Source organism: Rhinoderma darwinii, chromosome 12, assembly GCF_050947455.1.
Source record: "Rhinoderma darwinii isolate aRhiDar2 chromosome 12, aRhiDar2.hap1, whole genome shotgun sequence".
Classification (NCBI taxonomy): Eukaryota; Metazoa; Chordata; class Amphibia; order Anura; family Rhinodermatidae; genus Rhinoderma; species Rhinoderma darwinii.
The window spans coordinates 52,436,893-52,456,856 of record NC_134698.1 but is presented as its reverse complement, the minus strand read 5'-3'; the positions used below and the strand labels follow the sequence as shown (position 1 = coordinate 52,456,856).

The 19,964-nt window shown below is 40.5% G+C and overlaps 1 protein-coding gene across 5 annotated transcripts in view; it reads right to left on the bottom strand.

The window, feature by feature from the left end:
* Positions 1 to 19,964, bottom strand: part of ACTN1 (actinin alpha 1) — a 99,328-nt gene that overhangs the window by 38,275 nt on the left and 41,089 nt on the right. For 4 of the 5 annotated variants that reach the window (XM_075843854.1, XM_075843852.1, XM_075843850.1 and 1 more), the window contains exons 2-8: positions 19,237 to 19,351; positions 16,935 to 17,054; positions 12,926 to 13,012; positions 12,538 to 12,625; positions 12,273 to 12,351; positions 10,302 to 10,383; positions 6,691 to 6,776 (exon numbers count right to left, since the gene is read on the bottom strand). In XM_075843854.1, coding sequence (XP_075699969.1) covers positions 6,691 to 6,776; positions 10,302 to 10,383; positions 12,273 to 12,351; positions 12,538 to 12,625; positions 12,926 to 13,012; positions 16,935 to 17,054; positions 19,237 to 19,351 — 657 coding nt within the window. The remainder of the gene's footprint in view (positions 1 to 6,690; positions 6,777 to 10,301; positions 10,384 to 12,272; positions 12,352 to 12,537; positions 12,626 to 12,925; positions 13,013 to 16,934; positions 17,055 to 19,236; positions 19,352 to 19,964) is intronic. The other variant, XM_075843851.1, reaches the window with a different exon arrangement.

Here is a 19,964-nt window from a genome sequence, read left to right as displayed (position 1 = left end):
CACTGTAGTTGTCAGCATCATAGCGCCTATTAGGTTAGTTATGAGATAGGGAATTAATAAACTAGTGACAAATCCTCTTTAAAGAGGCTCTGTCACCAGATTTTGCAACCCCTATCTGCTATTGCAGCAGATAGGCGCTGCAATGTAGATTACAGTAACGTTTTTATTTTTAAAAAACGAGCATTTTTGGCCAAGTTATGACCATTTTCGTATTTATGCAAATGAGGCTTGCAAAAGTACAACTGGGCGTGTTGAAAAGTAAAAGTACAACTGGGCGTGTATTATGTGCGTACATCGGGGCGTGTTTACTTCTTTTACTAGCTGGGCTTTGTGTATAGAAGTATCATCCACTTCTCTTCAGAACGCCCAGCTTCTGGCAGTGCAGATCTGTGACGTCACTCACAGGTCCTGCATCGTGTCAGACGAGCGAGGACACATCGGCACCAGAGGCTACAGATGATTCTGCAGCAGCATCGGCGTTTGCAGGTAAGTGTAAAAGATTGTGACAACATTTTACAAAGATCCCAGGCTCTTGAGAGGCTGCAATGCCTTCCAGATAGACATTACAAAATAAGTCATTTCTTGAGGAAAAAATAAATAAATCAGAGACTAGGCCGAAGTGTAGTGTTATTTATGTTGATTTAATAGAAGATCATGTGCAATGTGTGACCCTAGACACAGTCACATCATATACTCCTTCAAATAGGCAAAAGTGCCGTACATCCTATGGGTCTGCTTCTTTCCCCTGACCTGTTCAAGCATTACATGTATGGCCAAATGATTTCAATAGGTGCCATGTAATGCTTTATTTCCCCTGAAATACTTTGCCAGCTGCATCCCCCGATGAAAACCGCTGATCATGGGAGGTCCCTGTCAGAAGGTCGAATGAGGGAAGGGGTTGTCGAGCAAGTCCCTAATATACTGTTACTATCAAAAACACTCACTTCAGAAATCAAAATCCCCACTGTCGTCATAAGAATAAATCAAAAAGTCTCTGACATTCTACATGCTACTGTGAACATCCTGTGCTTGCAATTGTTTTTTTAACGGAGTTAAGAATGTGGAACACCCATCAGTCCAGTGCCTTGTTGTATAAAGGGGTGCTGAAATATACTATATAAGCTTGGGGACTACACAATGCTACATAAATGTAATAAATCAATATCATGAACGTGAACTGACAGAATGACTAGTTGGGTCCAATGAGAAAAAGTGGTAGCCCCTTGGCACTTTTCCCAAAAACGTCAACTTTGAAGTGGAGTGAAGGTAAAATACTTAGGTCTTCAAAAGACCTATTATATATGATCTTTGTAGGGTATCGAGGTCAAGAACATACCTACAAATCAATTTTGGCAAATACACTTACATAAATGGCATACAAATATTCCCTATACACTATGTATGCTATATGTAATATACGCAAACCCTGTTTACTTTGTCTAAGGCTTCTATACGCAGGTAGAAAGATTACTAAAAGTACATTATGTCAGGCAATGCAGTGCAGGGAACTCTGAAGGGAAAGGAGAGTCTGGACTGCAGCCCAAAGGACCTAAGGGGAAGCCTCCATGACCGCTGTAGGAGGGAAGGGGTTAACTATTGCGGGTCAGGTATGGGTCAGTGCAGGGGAGGGCAAGGAGGAGTTGGGGAAGGGAGGAGTAGTGGGTTGGGAGAACGGTTCTTCCCGCTGTATTCGGCATTGAGCCGGAAGCAGTGGAAAGAGGAACTGTAAAATCACCAAGCTCCCACCCTCCAGCCCTTAATTTTGCTTGGATCCATTGTGTTTTTGTTTTGTATGAGTATTGTTTGTCTCGGCAGATTTGGCCACGTTAGTAATTGTGTTATATTTTGCATGTAATTTGTTGTTTTTCATTTTAGGACCAGGTCTAGGTGTCATAGCAGCTGGCGGGGGGAGTCCTTGAGGTTGGTCAGTACGAACTGGCGGGGGGGGGTCGCATCGGGGGTATGCGTCCCCCAGAAAGGTATGTTATTTGGAAGACTTCATAGGGTGTTATCCCTTTGAAGTGGTCTTCTGGTGGTTGGAACCATCTGCAGATGTGAGCGGTGCCTCCGAGCTGGTTTACGGCTGGAGGTAAATAGTTGGTGGTGGTTTGCAGATGGCCAACGCAAGGTAAAAAAACGGCAAAAACGGCTTCAAGGACTTCCCCTACTTTAATTGGTGTTATTATGGATACTGACCCATGTTGGGTCATTTGAATTATAGGAGGAATTCTTTGGTTGAATTCCTCGTACTTTTCCTAATGGTTCAGATTAAATTGCATTTTTTCTAACTGATGTAAATTAATAAATGGCTGCTGTGGCCATTTCACATCCAACCTCGGTTGTCACGTGTTTTTCTTGGGTTGCGGGGTGAAAAAAAGGAGAATAAGAGGGTTCAATAGCACACGACTCTACTTAGGCAGGTCATGGCTATTTAAACGTATGATGTAATGTAGGCAACAGTAATGTGCAGTTATCTTATCAATGCCTGGGGTTTTTCTATGTATCACACCCATATTGCAATAGTTAAAGAAGAACTCACATTTGAGCATTTCAAAGTTAAAATCTACAGTAAATACTTTCCTTCACTTATCTGGTACGGATTTTTATCTATGTTTAATTTTTTTCTCCATTCACACACAAAGTGAAAGCAAATATGATGCCAATTCCTTCTTGGAATCTTTATGAAGGTAATTTGCACTCTGTCGACAGTCATGTGACATGACCGCGCTAAAGCTGCCCATACACATTAATGATGGTCTATCCTAATTTTGGTTGGGTCTGCCAACAATCGAATGTGTATGGCGAACTCGCGACAGTCAATGAGGGTCAGGAACGTTGAATTTAAACATGCCCGGTATTTTGTTCTGCAGGTAAGCCGCTGCTGGAATAGTCTGGTAGATACTTCCTCCCTCCCCGCATTGAAATTAAAAGGGCATGTGTACAGGATTGCCGGGGAGATCGATATTGGCCGAACGAGCTTATGTGGATTGGGCGGCTTAACTATGTAGCAGACTTCTGAGCTCCCATATTGCACTGCTCCCTGGTAAAAGGTATCCAGATTTTTTTTTAGATCTGAACGGAGAATAAAACAAAATTTAAATAAAAAGGTGTATAAAATTTTATGTAGCTTTGAAAAGTGGAATATATTTAAAAAAAAAGTGAATAAAACATAATGAGGGGGAGTGCAAAATAGTGCAAGGGAGGAGCGTCTGCATTTAAGTTGGATGTGGGGGGCAGGAGCAGAAGGGCGCCTTCATTTAGGGACAGAGCACACAGCGGCCGTTCACAAAAAAATACACTAAACAGGACTAAAAAGATGCTAAAGCCGTGTGTAATGGAGAATAATGTAATCCATCATTTAAAGGAATTAGTAGGGGATTAGACATTGGATGATTATATTCCCTAGACATAGGACTTGAACTATTGGTACTATTTCTTGAAGAATTAAATATACACCTGGCACATTTTTAGGTAAACAGAAGTAGAATTTTTGGGCCAGTGGGTACAGACAATATTAAATACACCTGTACTTCAGTTACAGAACAGACTTGTACATACTAAAGCTAAAATGTAGAACGTGCCAGTTCACATTTGGCCTCATGAAACAAAAGTCTGAGAAAAATGGGTTGCCATTAACAACCAGAGACTACAGTGAAAACGAAGGTTTTGGTGTGGACAAAAGCGCATTGTTTCCCTCTTGATACATGATTCCCAAATTTTTCGCTGTGAATTTGTGCACAAGTTTCACAAGCTCATTTCTATGGAACAGAAACGTGAATAGGAATGAAATAAAAACTGCTTTATCCAAATGTTACATAAAACACGCGTCTGATAACAGTCTGCAGCTTTCAAGACAACCAGCACGACCCATACTTTACTAGGGTCATATTTTAGAGAGAGAAAAAAACCCACAACTTTAATCCTTGAACACTTCCTCTTCCAGGGATTCCTGCCCAAAGTAAAGTACAAAGTACATTGAATAGCAATCTTATCTGCATCGCCACCTAGTGCCCTGACAATCTATCTGCATCGCCACCTAGTGCCCTGAAAGTATACTGCAGAACTATTGAAAATGTCCACAAAAAGCCAATGTTTCTCATCTGAGGGATTGGTCAACTGTATAGGGTGTGAGAAACTAATGTATCCTTCTAAGCCATATTTCAATGAATGCACATTGCAGAATGCAGGTCAGGAAAAGCTTAATAAAAAAACCACATTATTATTATTTGCATCTGTAGACTCAACCACTGTTACCACTTGGAATTCAGGCCCAGATTTATCAAAAGTGATGTCATTTTAGCCAATTTCAAAGACTACTTTAGGGACATGTGTTGATACGCATGATTGCATGTTCTCTTCTTTGATAAATCTGTCATAACGCACATCACTGCCATTAACTTTCACACTACTGACACCATGACGGAAACCCAACCAAGTCAATAGGTTTCGTCGGGCGTTGGTGGTGTTCATCATACAATAGAACTGGCGCTTTCTAGTATTTTTGTTGTTCTGCTCCGCAACGCAAGTGTGAACCTGCCCTAACATTACCAGTCTGTGTGGCGTAGAGATGCAAAAATTTTTCCCTTATTTCACCTTTCTTTTTTTTTTTTGTTGTAAAGTCACATTTTCATAAATGTGTCTAATCCTGGTCAAGCAGTAACCCAAACACACTTTTCACTCCACTTTTACAAATTGCCATGCACGGCACAAATCGCTCGAAATTCTGATGCAAATGGTGAATAAATATATCACACAGCAGATTAGACAATATTTTGGAGTAAAAGGTGTAAAAAAAAAAGAAGCAAATACATTGATAAAAGTGGGCCATAATGTTTACGATTGGCGGATTCTATGGAGCTGTAGTATGATATGCATGAAGTGGCAAGAGTGACCAGACCTTTTAACCTAAATATTTGCTTCAAAAGTAAAGCTCCACCTATTGGCCAATGTTTAAACAGGCCATGGTGCTAACAAACAAACAAACAATGGCATTTGCAGTAGATTATTATTATTCTAAGAAAAATTTCTTTTCATGAGGAGAGGGTTTCGGTCCAATTGGTTCTATGGAGAAGGGTGAGAGGCTGCATGGGAGCTATGTAAGGCTCTGTTCACAACTGCATCTTGCAGTGCTGTTTTTCACGCCAAAACCACCGCCGGGCGCCATTGGTATCTATATGACGGAGATGTGAACAGAGCCTTGTAGAACTCTTTGTAGCCATTTCTAAGATTTTATTATGCTGTACATGGCGTATAGAAGTGATTTTCTGTATAATCTTGTGAAGCTCCACCAATGCAAACCTCCACTTCAATCTGTATTCTGTGTCCAATAACAGGAAGAAATCCAACAACGCAGACAGAGTGCTGATAGGATGTATGGTAGAAGCGGATCGGTGACATTAACACAAGCTGCCCAACTTTCAGGACCAGGCTAAGCAAGAACATAAAAGTAGAATAAAGACTGAGAAAGTTATTTGTGAAGCACAGAAAGCTTTCCTGATCTATACCTCAGCTGCAATAGCCTAGATCACTTCTAGATTTTTATAGAATATCTGACAACCCCTTTAATATCCTATTTTCTTCAATTATTCGGGATACATTTTGGCTGGTCATCAGGGCCAGACGTACATTGGATCACCTTCTGTTGATGCCCCCCCTCCCCCAAATGTACGGTCATACAGAGTACAAATGGCTTTACTATATAGTGTCTAATTATCAGCATCATACAGGATGGTTCCCAAACAACATAGCCGCACAAAGGCCAAATAACACCTCCAATAAGTTATTTAAACAACAACTCTATACGATGCGAACACATCCCTACATTGCAAATATAATAAACCGTATAGTGCTAAAGTAGCAGTGCCACGCAATGCCCAAGTAAATGTTACTACACAGTGCTCAAATAATACCAACATACAATGACCATAACAGCCGCATACATAAAGCAATCTAAGATCAGTGCTATACAACATCTAAATAACACTGCTATAGAAATAATACTAACATTCCTGTCAGCGCTCTCGTGAGCAGGGATGTCGAATATGCCCTGTGTCACTGAATACGTGGCCCATATCTAAAGCCGACCCTGCTTGTCATTCGCTAAACTGAAGTGTTGGCGAATATTTTAGCATCTTTACGCGGTAAAAATCATCATTGTCGGCAGCAGATCTTCCCGTCTAAATAGAGGATGTGATGCCGACAATTACGCAAATTATATGGGGACGAACGATCTTGTTCTTCCCCATACAGTACAATAACTGCCCCATGTCAATGGAGCTAAATGATAACCGGTCGACGTTCGTTTACCGGAAGAAATCTGTAGGTGTAAAACCACCTTTACTTAATAAATCTGACTTAAACGAAGTCTCCTAGGAGGCCACACCCACTTAAAATTTGACGAGTGATCAGAAAAATTGCAAATTTGTCGCACATCCTGCGTGCAACTTTTCTTTAGTGCAGTTTATGACAAAAATTGGGGTAAACTGCTTATTAAATATGGGCCTTTGTGTTTAATTACAAATAGATGATGAGAACTAAAGCGTACTGAAAGAAAGCAATATTTGTGCTAAGTTACTATCCTGAAACAAAAAGGAAGGATATCCCGGTGCTAAAACAGAGAAAGGAAAAAAGATTTGCACATTAGTGACAGGAACAATGTGCTGACTGGAGAGATACTGGAACCCTGGATACCTTCTGGGCTCCTGAAAAGGCGTGATAGAAGCTAGAAACGTAGGTCATGATGGCCTTCTCATCTGGGCGAGCAGTCCCAACAATGTCTGTCAAGAAAAGGTTTAAAGCATGTTGATTCAGTAAATGAGATGGAAACAAATGTAAAACAATGACATTTATGACAGAGCAGATGTAAACAGTGACTGTGAATGGAACAGCTCACACAGAACAGGCACTTAATTTTTCCAAACCATTATTTCATATAGAACACAATAAAACATTACACCATAGACATCTGATGCAGCAGTTGGAAAAGCTTTTCTATGAGAAGGATAGGAGTGCGATGGCGAAGGCCTGATTCACCTCATGTTCATGCCCTACATTTATAGTGCACTTCAGGAAAGCTCAGGATTCCAGGTCTGGGGCGCCCCTGACGTCACTGACCATATATGGCCAGTGATGTCAAGGGCTTTCGACTACAGAGTCCCTGGCCAGAGCATCGGTAGTGCTCTGGTCAGGGACGACGGGTCTGGAGTCATGCCTGACATCACTGGACAGTGACATCCTGGATTCCCCCAAAAGTGGAATTTTGGCCAAAGCGTCCCCAAAGCTCCTGATGTCATTGTCCATATATGGAAAGTGATGTCATGGGCTTTCCCAAGACAGGAGTCCCTGGCTAGAGCGCTTGCGATGCTCTGGCTGGATACTCCGCAGTTGAAAGCCCCTGACATTAATGTCCATACATGGGCAGTGACGTCAGGGGTTCCCCCAAGCATAGCAGTTCAAGCAGTGCTGTGCCCGGGGAGTATGGGCGACATATCCCACTGTGTGCCTATATAGTGGGATACATCGCTACCTTCTGTCTGAACTCTTCCCAACGTATACCTCCGACGTAAGGGTTAAAACGCAGTGTGAATCAGGCCTAAATAGTATCTGCTGAAAACTTTTGGGGCACACAAGTATAACTTGTACCCCTTTTGTTGATTAAAATAGAAATAAAAGCCCATCTGTTGTCCTCTTGTGTACAGTCCTTTATATTAAGCCTTTACAGGTCGTTATCCCTAATTGGCATTAACATTTGTAGGCGGAGGCATTCCATAAGCTTGGGCTCACACACTGTTTTTGTTGTCATTTTTTGGATGATGAACTCTCATTTAGAGACACTAAAAAAAAAAAAGTCAGTGTAAAAGATCTGAACAATTCAGATCTATAGGCGAGTGGAAAACTGGGAGGAAAAAACATGAGCAAAGTCATGGCATCCCAGCCCATTGACATGTAATGTTGTCATTATAGGTAGATGGAGATACTTTCCATAACAATACAAGTTTAAATACCATTCAGTATCTGTGTAAAGCTGGATGAGACCACGTTAGACAGTGATGCAAGCCATTAGTATTGGTCACCCAGCAGTCATTTGCATATATTTAAATGCATTGTTTGATTTAGAAAAGCCATTTTAAAAATATATTAAGGCATTGGGTCGGGATCTCTATCAATTAGCAGTCTCTGAAGGATTCAGTGTGTCCGTGTGTTGCATAGACAGCTCATTCATTTCAACAGGTACCACTTAATGCTTTTCATTAGTGCCACTGCAGCGAAACTGAACAGTGGCTGATGTGATCCATGCAGGTTACAGCCGATTGCCAATGACCTCAGAAGCAAGACAACCTGTGACCACCTTCCAGTTGACCCTTCTAACAAAAAGGGATTGTACACAGAGGACAACCCATTTAAAAGTATATTAAAAGGCGTGAAACAAGAGGATATCTCCGAGACTTTCAAGTATTTGGGGATTTTAGGGGGAAAGTCACTTTTATGAAGTATAAACATTTGTATTCACTAGGTCCAGGTATACAAGTTAAAGAAAAGATGAAAGGCACATTAAAAAAAAAAATGTATCACACGTCCTATGGGACAGTGTGTAAAATGCAGAATCAGGTGTTCGCACCGTCCAGAAGGGATGCAGCGACTACAGACTTCCTGCACTGAATGGCTTTAAATGAAAGAATTAGAAGTTTATAAAAAGCACAAAAATTCATATTTTAAATTGGTAAAGACATTCTGTTAATCTCATGAAAAACACGTGTGTTCATCCTGAGCCTCCTGCTGCCATGAATCACGATAAAGATCCAGGGGACAGATAATCTATTGAATCACGCTGTGTGCAAACTTCAATTACAAGCTTTAATTAGACGTCAACACTTTTGGAATGTAAAGGATATTAAACCCATGTCATAGCATTACATTTCTTGTTTATTTTTTTACTATTGTTAGGCCTCATGCCCACTTCAGTTTTTTTCGACAGGGTGCTATGCGTTTTTTTCATAGATAGCACCCCGACACATTCATTTCAATGGGGCCATGAACACTTCCGTTGTTTTAATGGAACAGTGCGGCCGTTCCGTCAAAAATAGGACAGGTCCTACTCCTGTCCGTTTTTGACGTAACACTTTCGGCCTTTTCATTGATTTGGTCCGTGAAACAACTGACTGCACATGGAAGCCATCCCAGTTAAGTCCGTGTTTCACGGATCCGTCATTAGCAGCCGTACAACGGCCGACGGAAGTGTGCATGAGGCCTTACAAATGAATACACTGCTAAAAAATACTAAAGAAATGAGATCAGGACTATTTAATGTGCAATACAAGATCCAGCAGAACCCTCTACCTCATCAGATAATTTAAACCTATGCCACCTTGATATAAAAACATTTGGTGGAAGTGATCGCTGCTAAAGGGGTATCTACAAGTTATTTAATTCAAGGGTTCACTTACTTTTTCTGCCTGCACTGTAGAGGTTTACTCAATGTGTTCAATAAAAGACATGAAGAGTATAAGGCCGTTCCTGTAATCACAGCCGATGATTACGGGTACGGCCAGCAACAGTCACCCGCGTTTGTGGGCAGTGCTCCCATTATAAAGTATGGGAGCACGGTCCATAAAATAAAAAAAAATAGGATGTCCTATTTTTTGGGGGCGATTTCTACGGCCTGGACACCTTCCCATAAATATACGGAACGGTGTCTGTGGGCTATAGAAATGAATGGCACCGTATTTTGATCCGCAATTTTGGTTCGTTATTGCGGACCAAAGTAATGGTTGTGTGCATGGGGCCAAACTGTTTATGTGCTATTAGTTAATTCTGATTGTAATTATCTAGAATTGTGACTTTGACAACAATCAGACCAAATTTTAGTAGTAATCAATGCAGAAAGTGATCACTACTTTTATTTTGTACATATTATTCAAACCTGTGACAACAATGGGTCTCAAAAGCCCGAAAAGTAACCCTATTTGGAGTGGACTTTGGAGTAAATCACTAGACACTAGGACTTAGTTTATTTGTCAATAAATGCTCAAGAACTATTAGACATCCTGAATATATGCCCTGTGTGTACAATGACAGCAACAAAGGTAGCAATGAAATTAAAAAGTGCACATGTTCTGCATAGATGGAGGGGGGGGGGACCCCAGAATCATTTCCTTCAGTAGGAAATGGTGCCTTATACTCCGTTTGTTGAGAAGGCAGAAGGTGCAAAGAAAGAAAATAATTAGATACTCTTTTTGTTTGCCCGCACAAAAATAATGATTCTTGTAATTCATTATATTTTATAAAAATAGAGAGTGAATTACCTTCAGCATCCAACATCTTAGGAATGTCTAGGAACCTCTCTGCAACATCAAATGCAGTGTTCAGGTTTGTGTAGGGATCATCCTAAAAATACAATAGAAAGAACTTTCACTGAAGGTTTTCTGCAAATTATTTTCCACAATCCACCAGAGCTCATGTACAAATACACTACATGTTGTTGATTTACTAAGCAAAATGCACCAATTAATGTGTTTTCAGCACTTTCTGTACCCATTATAGTAAGCCTATAATACTTCAGACTAGCAGAATAACATCATCATTAAGAGTCACAAGAACTTATCCGAACCACCAACTACAAAACAGGACTCAAAAAACATTCAATATTGTATAAAAGTACATCATTTATTTATAAATTTAATGCCTTAATGTCAACTGAAGTACATGTACAGTGGATGTGTTATAACAATATGGCGCGGACTCAGAAGCCGATCCCGCACAATATGTGGCGGGTGTCGGCAGTTTTATACAGCTGACATCTGCCTGCAATGGCCGGGATTGGAGATAACTCCGATCCCAGCTGTTCAACCATCAGCAACTAAGGCATCTGAGCTCTGCCCCCCCCCCCCAATCGACCACCCCTCCCAAATTGAAATTGGAGGGTGCAGAGCGTTTGCCATGCTAGCAGACTCCAGGTCTGCCTACTGTGGATGATTAATAAACCCTGTCAGAGGGCTTAATAGGAGAGCACAGAAAAAGACATTTGATCGCATGATTATGTCCCCCTTTTTTTTTTTTAAGTAGTAAAATATAAAAAAAATAATATAAATTCGGTATCGCCGTAATTGTACTGACCCGCATAATAAAGTTAACATGTAAGGTCGACTGCGCTATTGATTCAATCCAAAAAAACGAAACCCTTTCACAAAGGTGACAAACGGAAACCATTAGCAAAGTATCCGTCACCATTCAGATCAATGGTGATGCAAACGGAACCTATGGTTTCCGTTTGCCTCTCCGTTGAGGGGTTTCCCTGAAGGAAAGCCCAGACGGAACCCCTCAACGGAAAGACATTATGTGAACACACCCTTATACAGAACTATTTGCTTACACGGACATGCAGATCTTTTGGGCTATTTTATTTTTTTACATTATTTTCCAGGGGGGAGGGGTAATTACGGTTATCAAATAATTACTGGATAGAATTATTATTTTTATTTTTTTTACAAAGTTTAATGTTCTTTTTTTTAGTCCGGTTTTGTTGTAAAATGTTCACCAAAATATTGATGTAATAGGTGGTATAAGGAATAGAACGGTATCTAACATGCGCAGTGAGATGGCCAAAATTTTCGCCATCACGTAAAAAAATGCATCTTACGATAATATTGATAAAACTCTCCAGATGTGTAATTATTATGCCTACGGTCATAGATTTGTTAACATATTATTGAATTTAGTGTGAAGTATGAAAATTAACTAAAGCCTGAACTGTGTTAAAGATGATATTTTGGCGCAGGCACAGGGCATAGAGAAGAGAGCAATGAATCAATGGTTACCTTACGTCTCACTATTACTTAAAGAGGACCTGTCACCTCTCCTCACGTCTGTTTAAGTAAACACTTGTATTCCCTATAAAATACCAATTTTGGAAAATATTTTCTTAGAACTCTGGTGCCGTTTCTCAGTTATTCCTCTTAGAAACGGATGAATACATTGACAACTGGGTGTGTCCCCTTATCACACTCCAAACTAGTAGCATCCAGTTCTCAATTTCTTCGTAAATGTCTAGGAGGAGTAACAGAGGAACGGTACACAGGGTTAAGAAAAGATGCAGAACATAATTGTTATTTCTTGGGGAATACAATTATTTACTAAAACAGACACGTCAGGAGAGGTGACAGATCCGATTTAAGACAGAAGGAACTCTGTAGTTCTACTTAGATGTCAGCCTTTAAAAAGATCTTAAAAGTTGTAAACTATGTGGTATGATTTTAGAATAATAAAACTCTGACTACCTTCCGTAACTTGCCGTAATCGATAAGCTCCGGGCGATGCCTATGAATGAGAGCGCAGAAGCCAAGACCATCCTTCCAGCTGCAAGGAGACAGATAGATACGGGTCACTCAGTTATAGGTGACAAAATAATGAAATACGCAGACCGCACTATAATGGAGCAGTAACACGGTTTTATTCAATGTGCAATACGAAAGTTATTTTATAGGAAAATTATAAAAAATTTGGAAGTTGAAATCCAAAAAGTTCCTTGTGCATGCCACTCACCTGATGTGGAAGTTTTGGATATTCACATTCTTATAGGGTGCGGTCTTCCTCTGACACCACAGTAGTAGCCCTTCTTTGGCAGAGGTTTCTATAAAGGTAAGTAGGTTGTGAGGATAACTTAATAAATAGGGTCCTTCACATAGTCCTACACTACTGAGCACATGAACAATCTTCGAGTATTAAGCCGGTCATAAATATCGCCATCAAATTTGGTTTGTAAAGTCAGGTACAAAGCTCTTAAATTATACCAATATGTATGAACTGACTATTACATAAAAGGGGCCCAGCCACCAGGGCCGAAAGGGACTTCAATCTCTACCCCTTACAGGTAAGCCCCTGCCAGGCTGAAGTCCGCGACATAAGATGTTTTGGGGAAGATGTAAATTACCTTCAACAGAAATGTCTTGAATAGCAAAACGGAGGATAATTGTCCAAATCATTCCTAGGGTCATTTTTGCGTTACCATCGACAATTTCTGAAAATAAACACAAAAAGGGTAAAGTTACATGAAGAACCCGAGGTGAAATTTTTTGCTGAAGTGAATAAAGGGTTACTAGACCTGAACTTTAAAAGGGATACTAGACCCAACGGTGGCATTAGGTGGTTATAGACTGTACCGCCCAAAGCGACCCCAAGTAGCCTGGTACTATATGGGCCCCATAGATTTACTCATCACCGCACTTCAGATGAAGAGGTTTACAGCCAGAATCTCCTCACAAGACGCTCTGCTCTATTTTCATGGCAACATCAGAGGAGGAATACGAGGAGAGGAGTGTTTCCTTTTAGACGTGGAGTTTACTTGGTTGAGAAGGAGAGCTAACTGCTGCCACTGACATCTCTCCACTGAAAAGTGCAACATAAAAAACAAGGTTCAAAACTACTCAGAAACTGGAGAGAAAGGGCAGCCATTGTTTCTCTGCATGTGTTTAAGTGATTGGCTAAAGCTAGTCACGTGACACATACCAATGGCCACAAGCACCAACTACACATTACTTTGGCCCCAGACGTAGCCATCACTACAGAGATAATAAATATATGTTATAAAATACACATCAATACTGTAGAATATTACCATTTAGTGATCCTGTCGTTCTGACCTAAAATCTAGCACCAAAACATATGTGACAGGTCCTCTTTAATTACAGTTATACTCCTCGGCCCCGATGTATAAAAGTTGTTCTAACAAAAATTGTGTTGCTCATAGCAAACATTTAAAAAAAAAAAAAATATGGTTGCCATAGTTATAAGCCCCACCCAAGTGCAAATGGATAAAATAATCTCCTACATCAGGGGAAAATTTATTTGACCGGCTAAAGACGCTCCATGATTTGCTGACAATTTCATGCAGATTGGGGCTGTATAGTGGTGCCCAAACATCTTAAGGGTGAGAACTACTATTGCTGCAATAATTTCATATAAACTGTAATCATAGTCAAGATCTGGTCTACAGAAAAAAAGCATTTGCAGTATTTGAAAACATTTCACTAGGACTACTCCACATTGCCGAGTGTGTAAATCATCGGGAAGCTAGAATCACAAGAGAGGCAAAAAATCAGTGTGTAAACTCAGCCAAAGTAATTATTTCACTGGTTCTGTGTTCAAGGCTTCATTGCACTTACCGACATGTATCATAAAATAGTCTATAAGGCCATAAAACTTTATTATCTTACTATACCAATATATGACAAATACACACCCACCATACAGTGACAAGTTATTCACCCGGCAGATACTGAACTTCAGACCAACATACTTCGCCTGCCCCTTTAGGGGAGCAACCTAGGCTGAAATGTGGTATTTAACAGCCTGATATATATATATATATACACATATACATATATATATATCAACCAGTAGCACTTCAAAGTACATTCCAAACAGGTGATATGTGAATTTGACCTTGTTTCAAGGTTCAAAATACACAATGTTTGAAGAAATCTCAACACTACCAAAGTAAAAAAAAGGTTTATTCATCGATGTCAATACAACGTTCCAGCCATGTCAAAGGACCTTTCTCAAACTTGGAGTGGGCTTCTATACAATTTGATTACATTTTTAGCAAAGAACCTCATGTTCATAAATTTTGCCTAGCAGCTATAGATCAAAGTATATATATTGTGGATGTGCGGTCCATGTCTAGTCCCTCAATCCTGATCGTGTCATTAAGAACTAGCTTCAAGAAGAACAAGGAGCCCTGGAAGTAACTTTATGGTCCCCACAGAGCTCGGATCTCAGCAAGCCTACATCCACACAAGATCTGCGGTTAGTTCTTCAAGATGTTTGGAACAACCTTCCTGCCAAGTTCCTTCAAAAACTGTGTTTAAGTGTACCTAGAAGAATTTATGCGGTTTTGAAGGCAAAGGGTGGACACACGAAATATCGATTTGATTTAGATTTCTCTTCTGTTCGTTCACTATATATGGCAGGGTGAAGATGTCACAGGATGCCAATTATTTATCTGTTTATTTGCTTTTAATCTGACTATTCGTGTGTGTGGTGCTTTTAGAAGGCATAATGGGACATGTAGTTCCTACACTTGTGAGAAGGGGCGGTCTGGCCCACCAGAGAACCAGAGGATCTTCCAGGGGGCCCAGGCTCTGACACAAAAATCGGCCCTAAAGGTTCAGCAGAAGACAACCCCATTTGGATGTCACTTTGGAGCCAATCGCTTGCCTCTAGGGTCTATTTCTTCTGGAATGATTCAATTACCTATTAGACCTTGTCCTGTGTGTAAAAATGATAAGATCTATGATAAAATTAAGATAGGACACATCCGCCTAACCTGGCATTTCCGCTCTAAGTTACTATAATTGTATTTACAAGGATGCTAGCTTTGTGTCCTCTGCTTTACTTTGCCAAACTAAAAAAAAAGTCTGAAAATAGTCTAAAAAAACCTGGCTCTGTTGGGCCCAAGGAACACCAGTCCGACGCGGCTTATGGGTACGTATTAAATTATGCTGCACCACTGCTTCCTGCCAACGGAGAAGACTGTGCAACAGAGAGATGGATACTAGTGTACTAATAAAATGGCTATGAGTTGCTTGGTGGAAAACAAAAAAAACACAATCAGTGGTAGAAAGGGTTTTAGGCTAAGGGGTACAAAGTAAATTTTCATGTTTCTGCCAGAGTTTATATTCTTTAGGAAACAGATGCATTTCAGAAGAATCACAGAGTACATTCAGTAGAGGACTGATGAAAAGGAGTATTACTGCAGGATCAGACTAAGCAGGCTTTGTTTGTAGTCTGTTGCCATGGAGATATATAGGTCTGGATAGTACTTGTAGACACAAAACTTTTTGATATTTTTAAATCAAGATTTTTAAAGTGGTTTTATCTATTTTTTTGTATTTGCGATGCATTAAAGCATTTGTTCTGGCAGCAGCTTATTCCCCTTTCTACTGTCGGGAGTAATTGTCGTTGGCCAACAGCTATTTCATGTGTATGGCCCGCTTTGTTCAACTTGTTCTATCTGGATTGACATCATACGTTACCATAGACTGGTTGTATAAGGTAAACACAAGTTTTCAGACCTCTTTTACAGTGAAAGAGTAGGACTAAGAATATCATACTAGTAGTCAAGTAATAGAATGAACCAGGAAAATAAATGGTTATAAAATGTGGTGACAACGACAGTTCTGATAATGAATATACTTTGCACTTTCACAGAGCACTATAATTGTTATCTTATTACAAGAACAAATCAAGCTGCAGAGAACATGAGGAATTCCGGAATTCCTTTTCAGATAAGATTGTAATGGTCTCTGGAAACCTGCACATGATAAAAAATTTCAGAAAGATAAATAATCTATGGAAGGGACCGGTCTTCCTTACACATTATTCTGTTCGTGGCTCATCAAGGCAACACCTTCTTAAATTGAAGCGGGCCCAGAGATGAACTGATAGATGTGGGTCCCATTTTAGCAACCCTAAGCTATCAGCTGGGATTCTGTGGCTAACCTCTGCATAGAAATGTATTATTGCATACCAGCCATTAAATTAACAGCCAACCATGTAAGATATGGATGGGCCGAGTCTGCCAAAGCAAGCATAGCTTAAAAGGAGACCTGGTTTAAAAAAAAAAAAAAAAAGGCGAATAAAGGGGTGTTCCAAACAGGGGGCTCCACTCTACGATGTCTAGGAGGTTAGTAGGGGGCTGTTCTTGTGAGACAACCCAGTTAAGGAATTTTCCTGGTGACAGTTTAAAGACAGGCATTTTTTCCTTAGATTTTCAGCCATCAATTTCTATTAATGAAGCACAATTACATCTCCCACATTAAAGCCTCCTACTTCTGTGTTGACACCGCACTTGATGTATTTGTGGAAAAAGGGCTTCAATAGCAATTCATCCAGTAGAATATAATAGACTTTCATAAGAGGTAAAATGAGAAATCTCTCACCTTCTGCACCAATGGACACCAGTTTTACCCCTTTACTGGCAATGAAGTCCAGAGCTTTGTTGACATTGGAGATCTTGTGCACTCGCATTTTGCCACGTTCAGGTTTGGGTAAACGTTCCCCTGTGGTGAGGTAAAAACGGTCCTTTTTAGTAAGTGAAACATAAATCAAACAAATACATATGGCTACACAAGGCCTGCCAGGAGAATCAGGCTGGACCTAGCACCAGATTTGAGAGGTTATATATATATTCCTAAAATAAAAGAAGAGAATGATAGATACAGATAGGTGCCTGTAATAATCTTCTGCTTGATTAGAATTGCAGCAAATAACAATGCTAGTGTAGGCCTCCCAAACAAAGTATCCTTTGTATATGATATACGTGTTATCTGACCAATCAGCGTCATACACTTCTCATTGTTCCAGCCCAGATTCTTTCACTGCACAATCACACTGTGCTGTGGATCATGCTGGGCTGGAACAATGAGAAGTGTATGACACTGAGTGGTCACTGATTGGTCAGCGTCATACACTCCTCTGTACAACGCCCACTTGGTCAAAAGTAAAAACACGCCCAGTTGTCCATTAAGAAACTAATTAGCATAAATCTAAAATTGCTCATAACTTGCTAAAAAATGATTGTTTTTCAAAATAAAAACCACAGTTGTCTACACTAGGAGATAGGGCACTTATAATCTGGTGACAGAGTCATATCTACTCCAAAATGGTGCTATTAAAAAATACAACTTGTGCCGCAAAAAACAAGACCTTATACAGCTATGTCAACGCAAAAATAAAATAAAAAATTATAGCTCTTCGAATGCGACGATGGAAAAACTATAGAAATGGCTTGGTCATTAGGGCCCAGAATGCAAGCAGGGGGATGGGGTTAAAGGGATTTTCCAGGGACACAAACTTTTCCCAGACAGGCAGCGCACGAACACTGAGGAGTTTCATTAAGGAGAAGAAAATGGGGCGGGCATTGAGGCGTAAGCAAATATTTAAACGGGGCGGGCATTGAGGCGTAAGCAAATATCTAAACGGGGCGGGCATTGAGGAGACTGTGGACCAATAGGATGCCTCAAACCTGGGTATACGTCAGAAGTCCCGGGTTTGAGGCATCCTATTGGTCCACAGCGTCCTCAATGTCCGCTCCGTTCATTCTTTGCTTCTACTTCAATAGCAGCAAGATTTTCTTTGCGTGCATGCTATTCCTCAGTGCTTGTGCACTGCTCACCCGAAAATTGAGGAATAGCATGCACACAAAAAAAATCGTGCTGCTATTGAAGTAGAAGCAAAGAATGAATAGAGTGGACAAGAGGAGACTGTGGACTAATAGGATGCCTCAAACCCAGGTGTACGTCAGAAGTCACGGGCTTGAGGCATCCAATTGGTCCACAGCCGCCTCAATGTCGGCTCCGTTTCTGCTTCAATAGGCACAATTTTCATCATTGTCCGCAAGCCGCCTGGCCCGATGGCATCTACAGTGATGATGGGGATTACATATATTTAGGGATGATGGGGATTACATATATACAAGGATGATGGGGATCACATAAGATATCTGAGGTGCGGTCACGTGATTCTGTGACCGCACCTCAGATAAAGCAGGTGGGTGGGATAAACTAAATGGAAAGGGAGAAGTGGGGAGGGCAAATAGACACAGAGGGGGCGGAATAATTAGTAAAGAACAGCCCTCTATCATTACGTAGGTCAGTGAGGCATCGACAGAGGACTGTGGCTATACTAACTCTCGTGCACGAGCCTGTGTCGAGAGGATAAAATAAAGAGAGATGAAAAGCAGAACTATCGGCTGGGCAGAGTGAATAGGAAGAAACGTGTTCAGACTTAATACAGACTGTATATTAGGAACTTTACCCAATATTTACATAGAGTATTAGTTACAAAATGTTGTGTCCCTGGAAAACCCCTTTAACCCCACGCCGCTCTGGTGGTACATGCCTTTCCTTGTTGACTTGTCCTGCAGTGATGACGTGTTGTTTTTGCACATGAGCCGTAAGGAAGTCAACAAAGACAGTCGGGGACCACCGGAGCGGCGGCGTTGGAGCAATAGAGCACTCAACACGCAAGTTTTTTAGTTTTATCAATTTTCCTGCTTTTATTAAAAAAAAAATTAGGTCTCGGACAACACCTTTACGTTTCATGATGACATCCATCAGAGAACAACCTCTGTAATATTCTAACATTGGGATCTACTAGTAATCTAGCCCATACAGGACAATGTATTACAACACGGAATCATAAACTTTCAAGTCTTTGCTTCGCACACAATTTTTTTTTTACCTGAAATGACTTCAAGTAATAACATGAGTTTAAGGCCATCTCGGAAGTCCTCATCTATATTCTCAATCTGTGTCCCAGCTTTTCGGAGATGTGAATTGCACCATGCTGTGAAGGTCTGTGGATGAGAAGATACAATGGTCAATCATTGGAATGAAAAATGAAAATACAAAAACATTTCAAGCGCTCTTCATTTCCACTGGACATTTGGTGGTTTGTGAGACATTGGTTTCCAGGGCTTTTTTTCAGGCCCCCACAATCGGGACTCTTACGGCAAACTCCTCGGTCAACCTATATTAGATTGGTAACGAAACGCTCAGGTTGAGATGAATGTTCTGCCTATAGGTGATAACCCAACACCAACCTTCATGCCCAGGCTGCATTGGAACTTCTGCAGTCCATTGTTATGGGATTCTTACTGCATTACTATATTTGTCTCCCTACAGAATTCAGTGGAATATGACATATGACTATTCCCTTGCCTTCTATAGTGTTGAATTATTTAAAAGTTGTAGTTGCTGGAACTCATGCAGAATTGAAGGCTCCATTTATGTCTATGGGACACAAATGGTAACATGGTGACCTCACATCACAGGCCAATGGTCTGCATGTGACCCAGATTCTCAAAGTGTCATCTAGCCTCCAAGGAGTATGGGGATATCGTTCCAACTATTATAACTGCACAGCTCCTGACCTCCGCAAGGGATATTAGAAAAATCTGCTTATCGTGC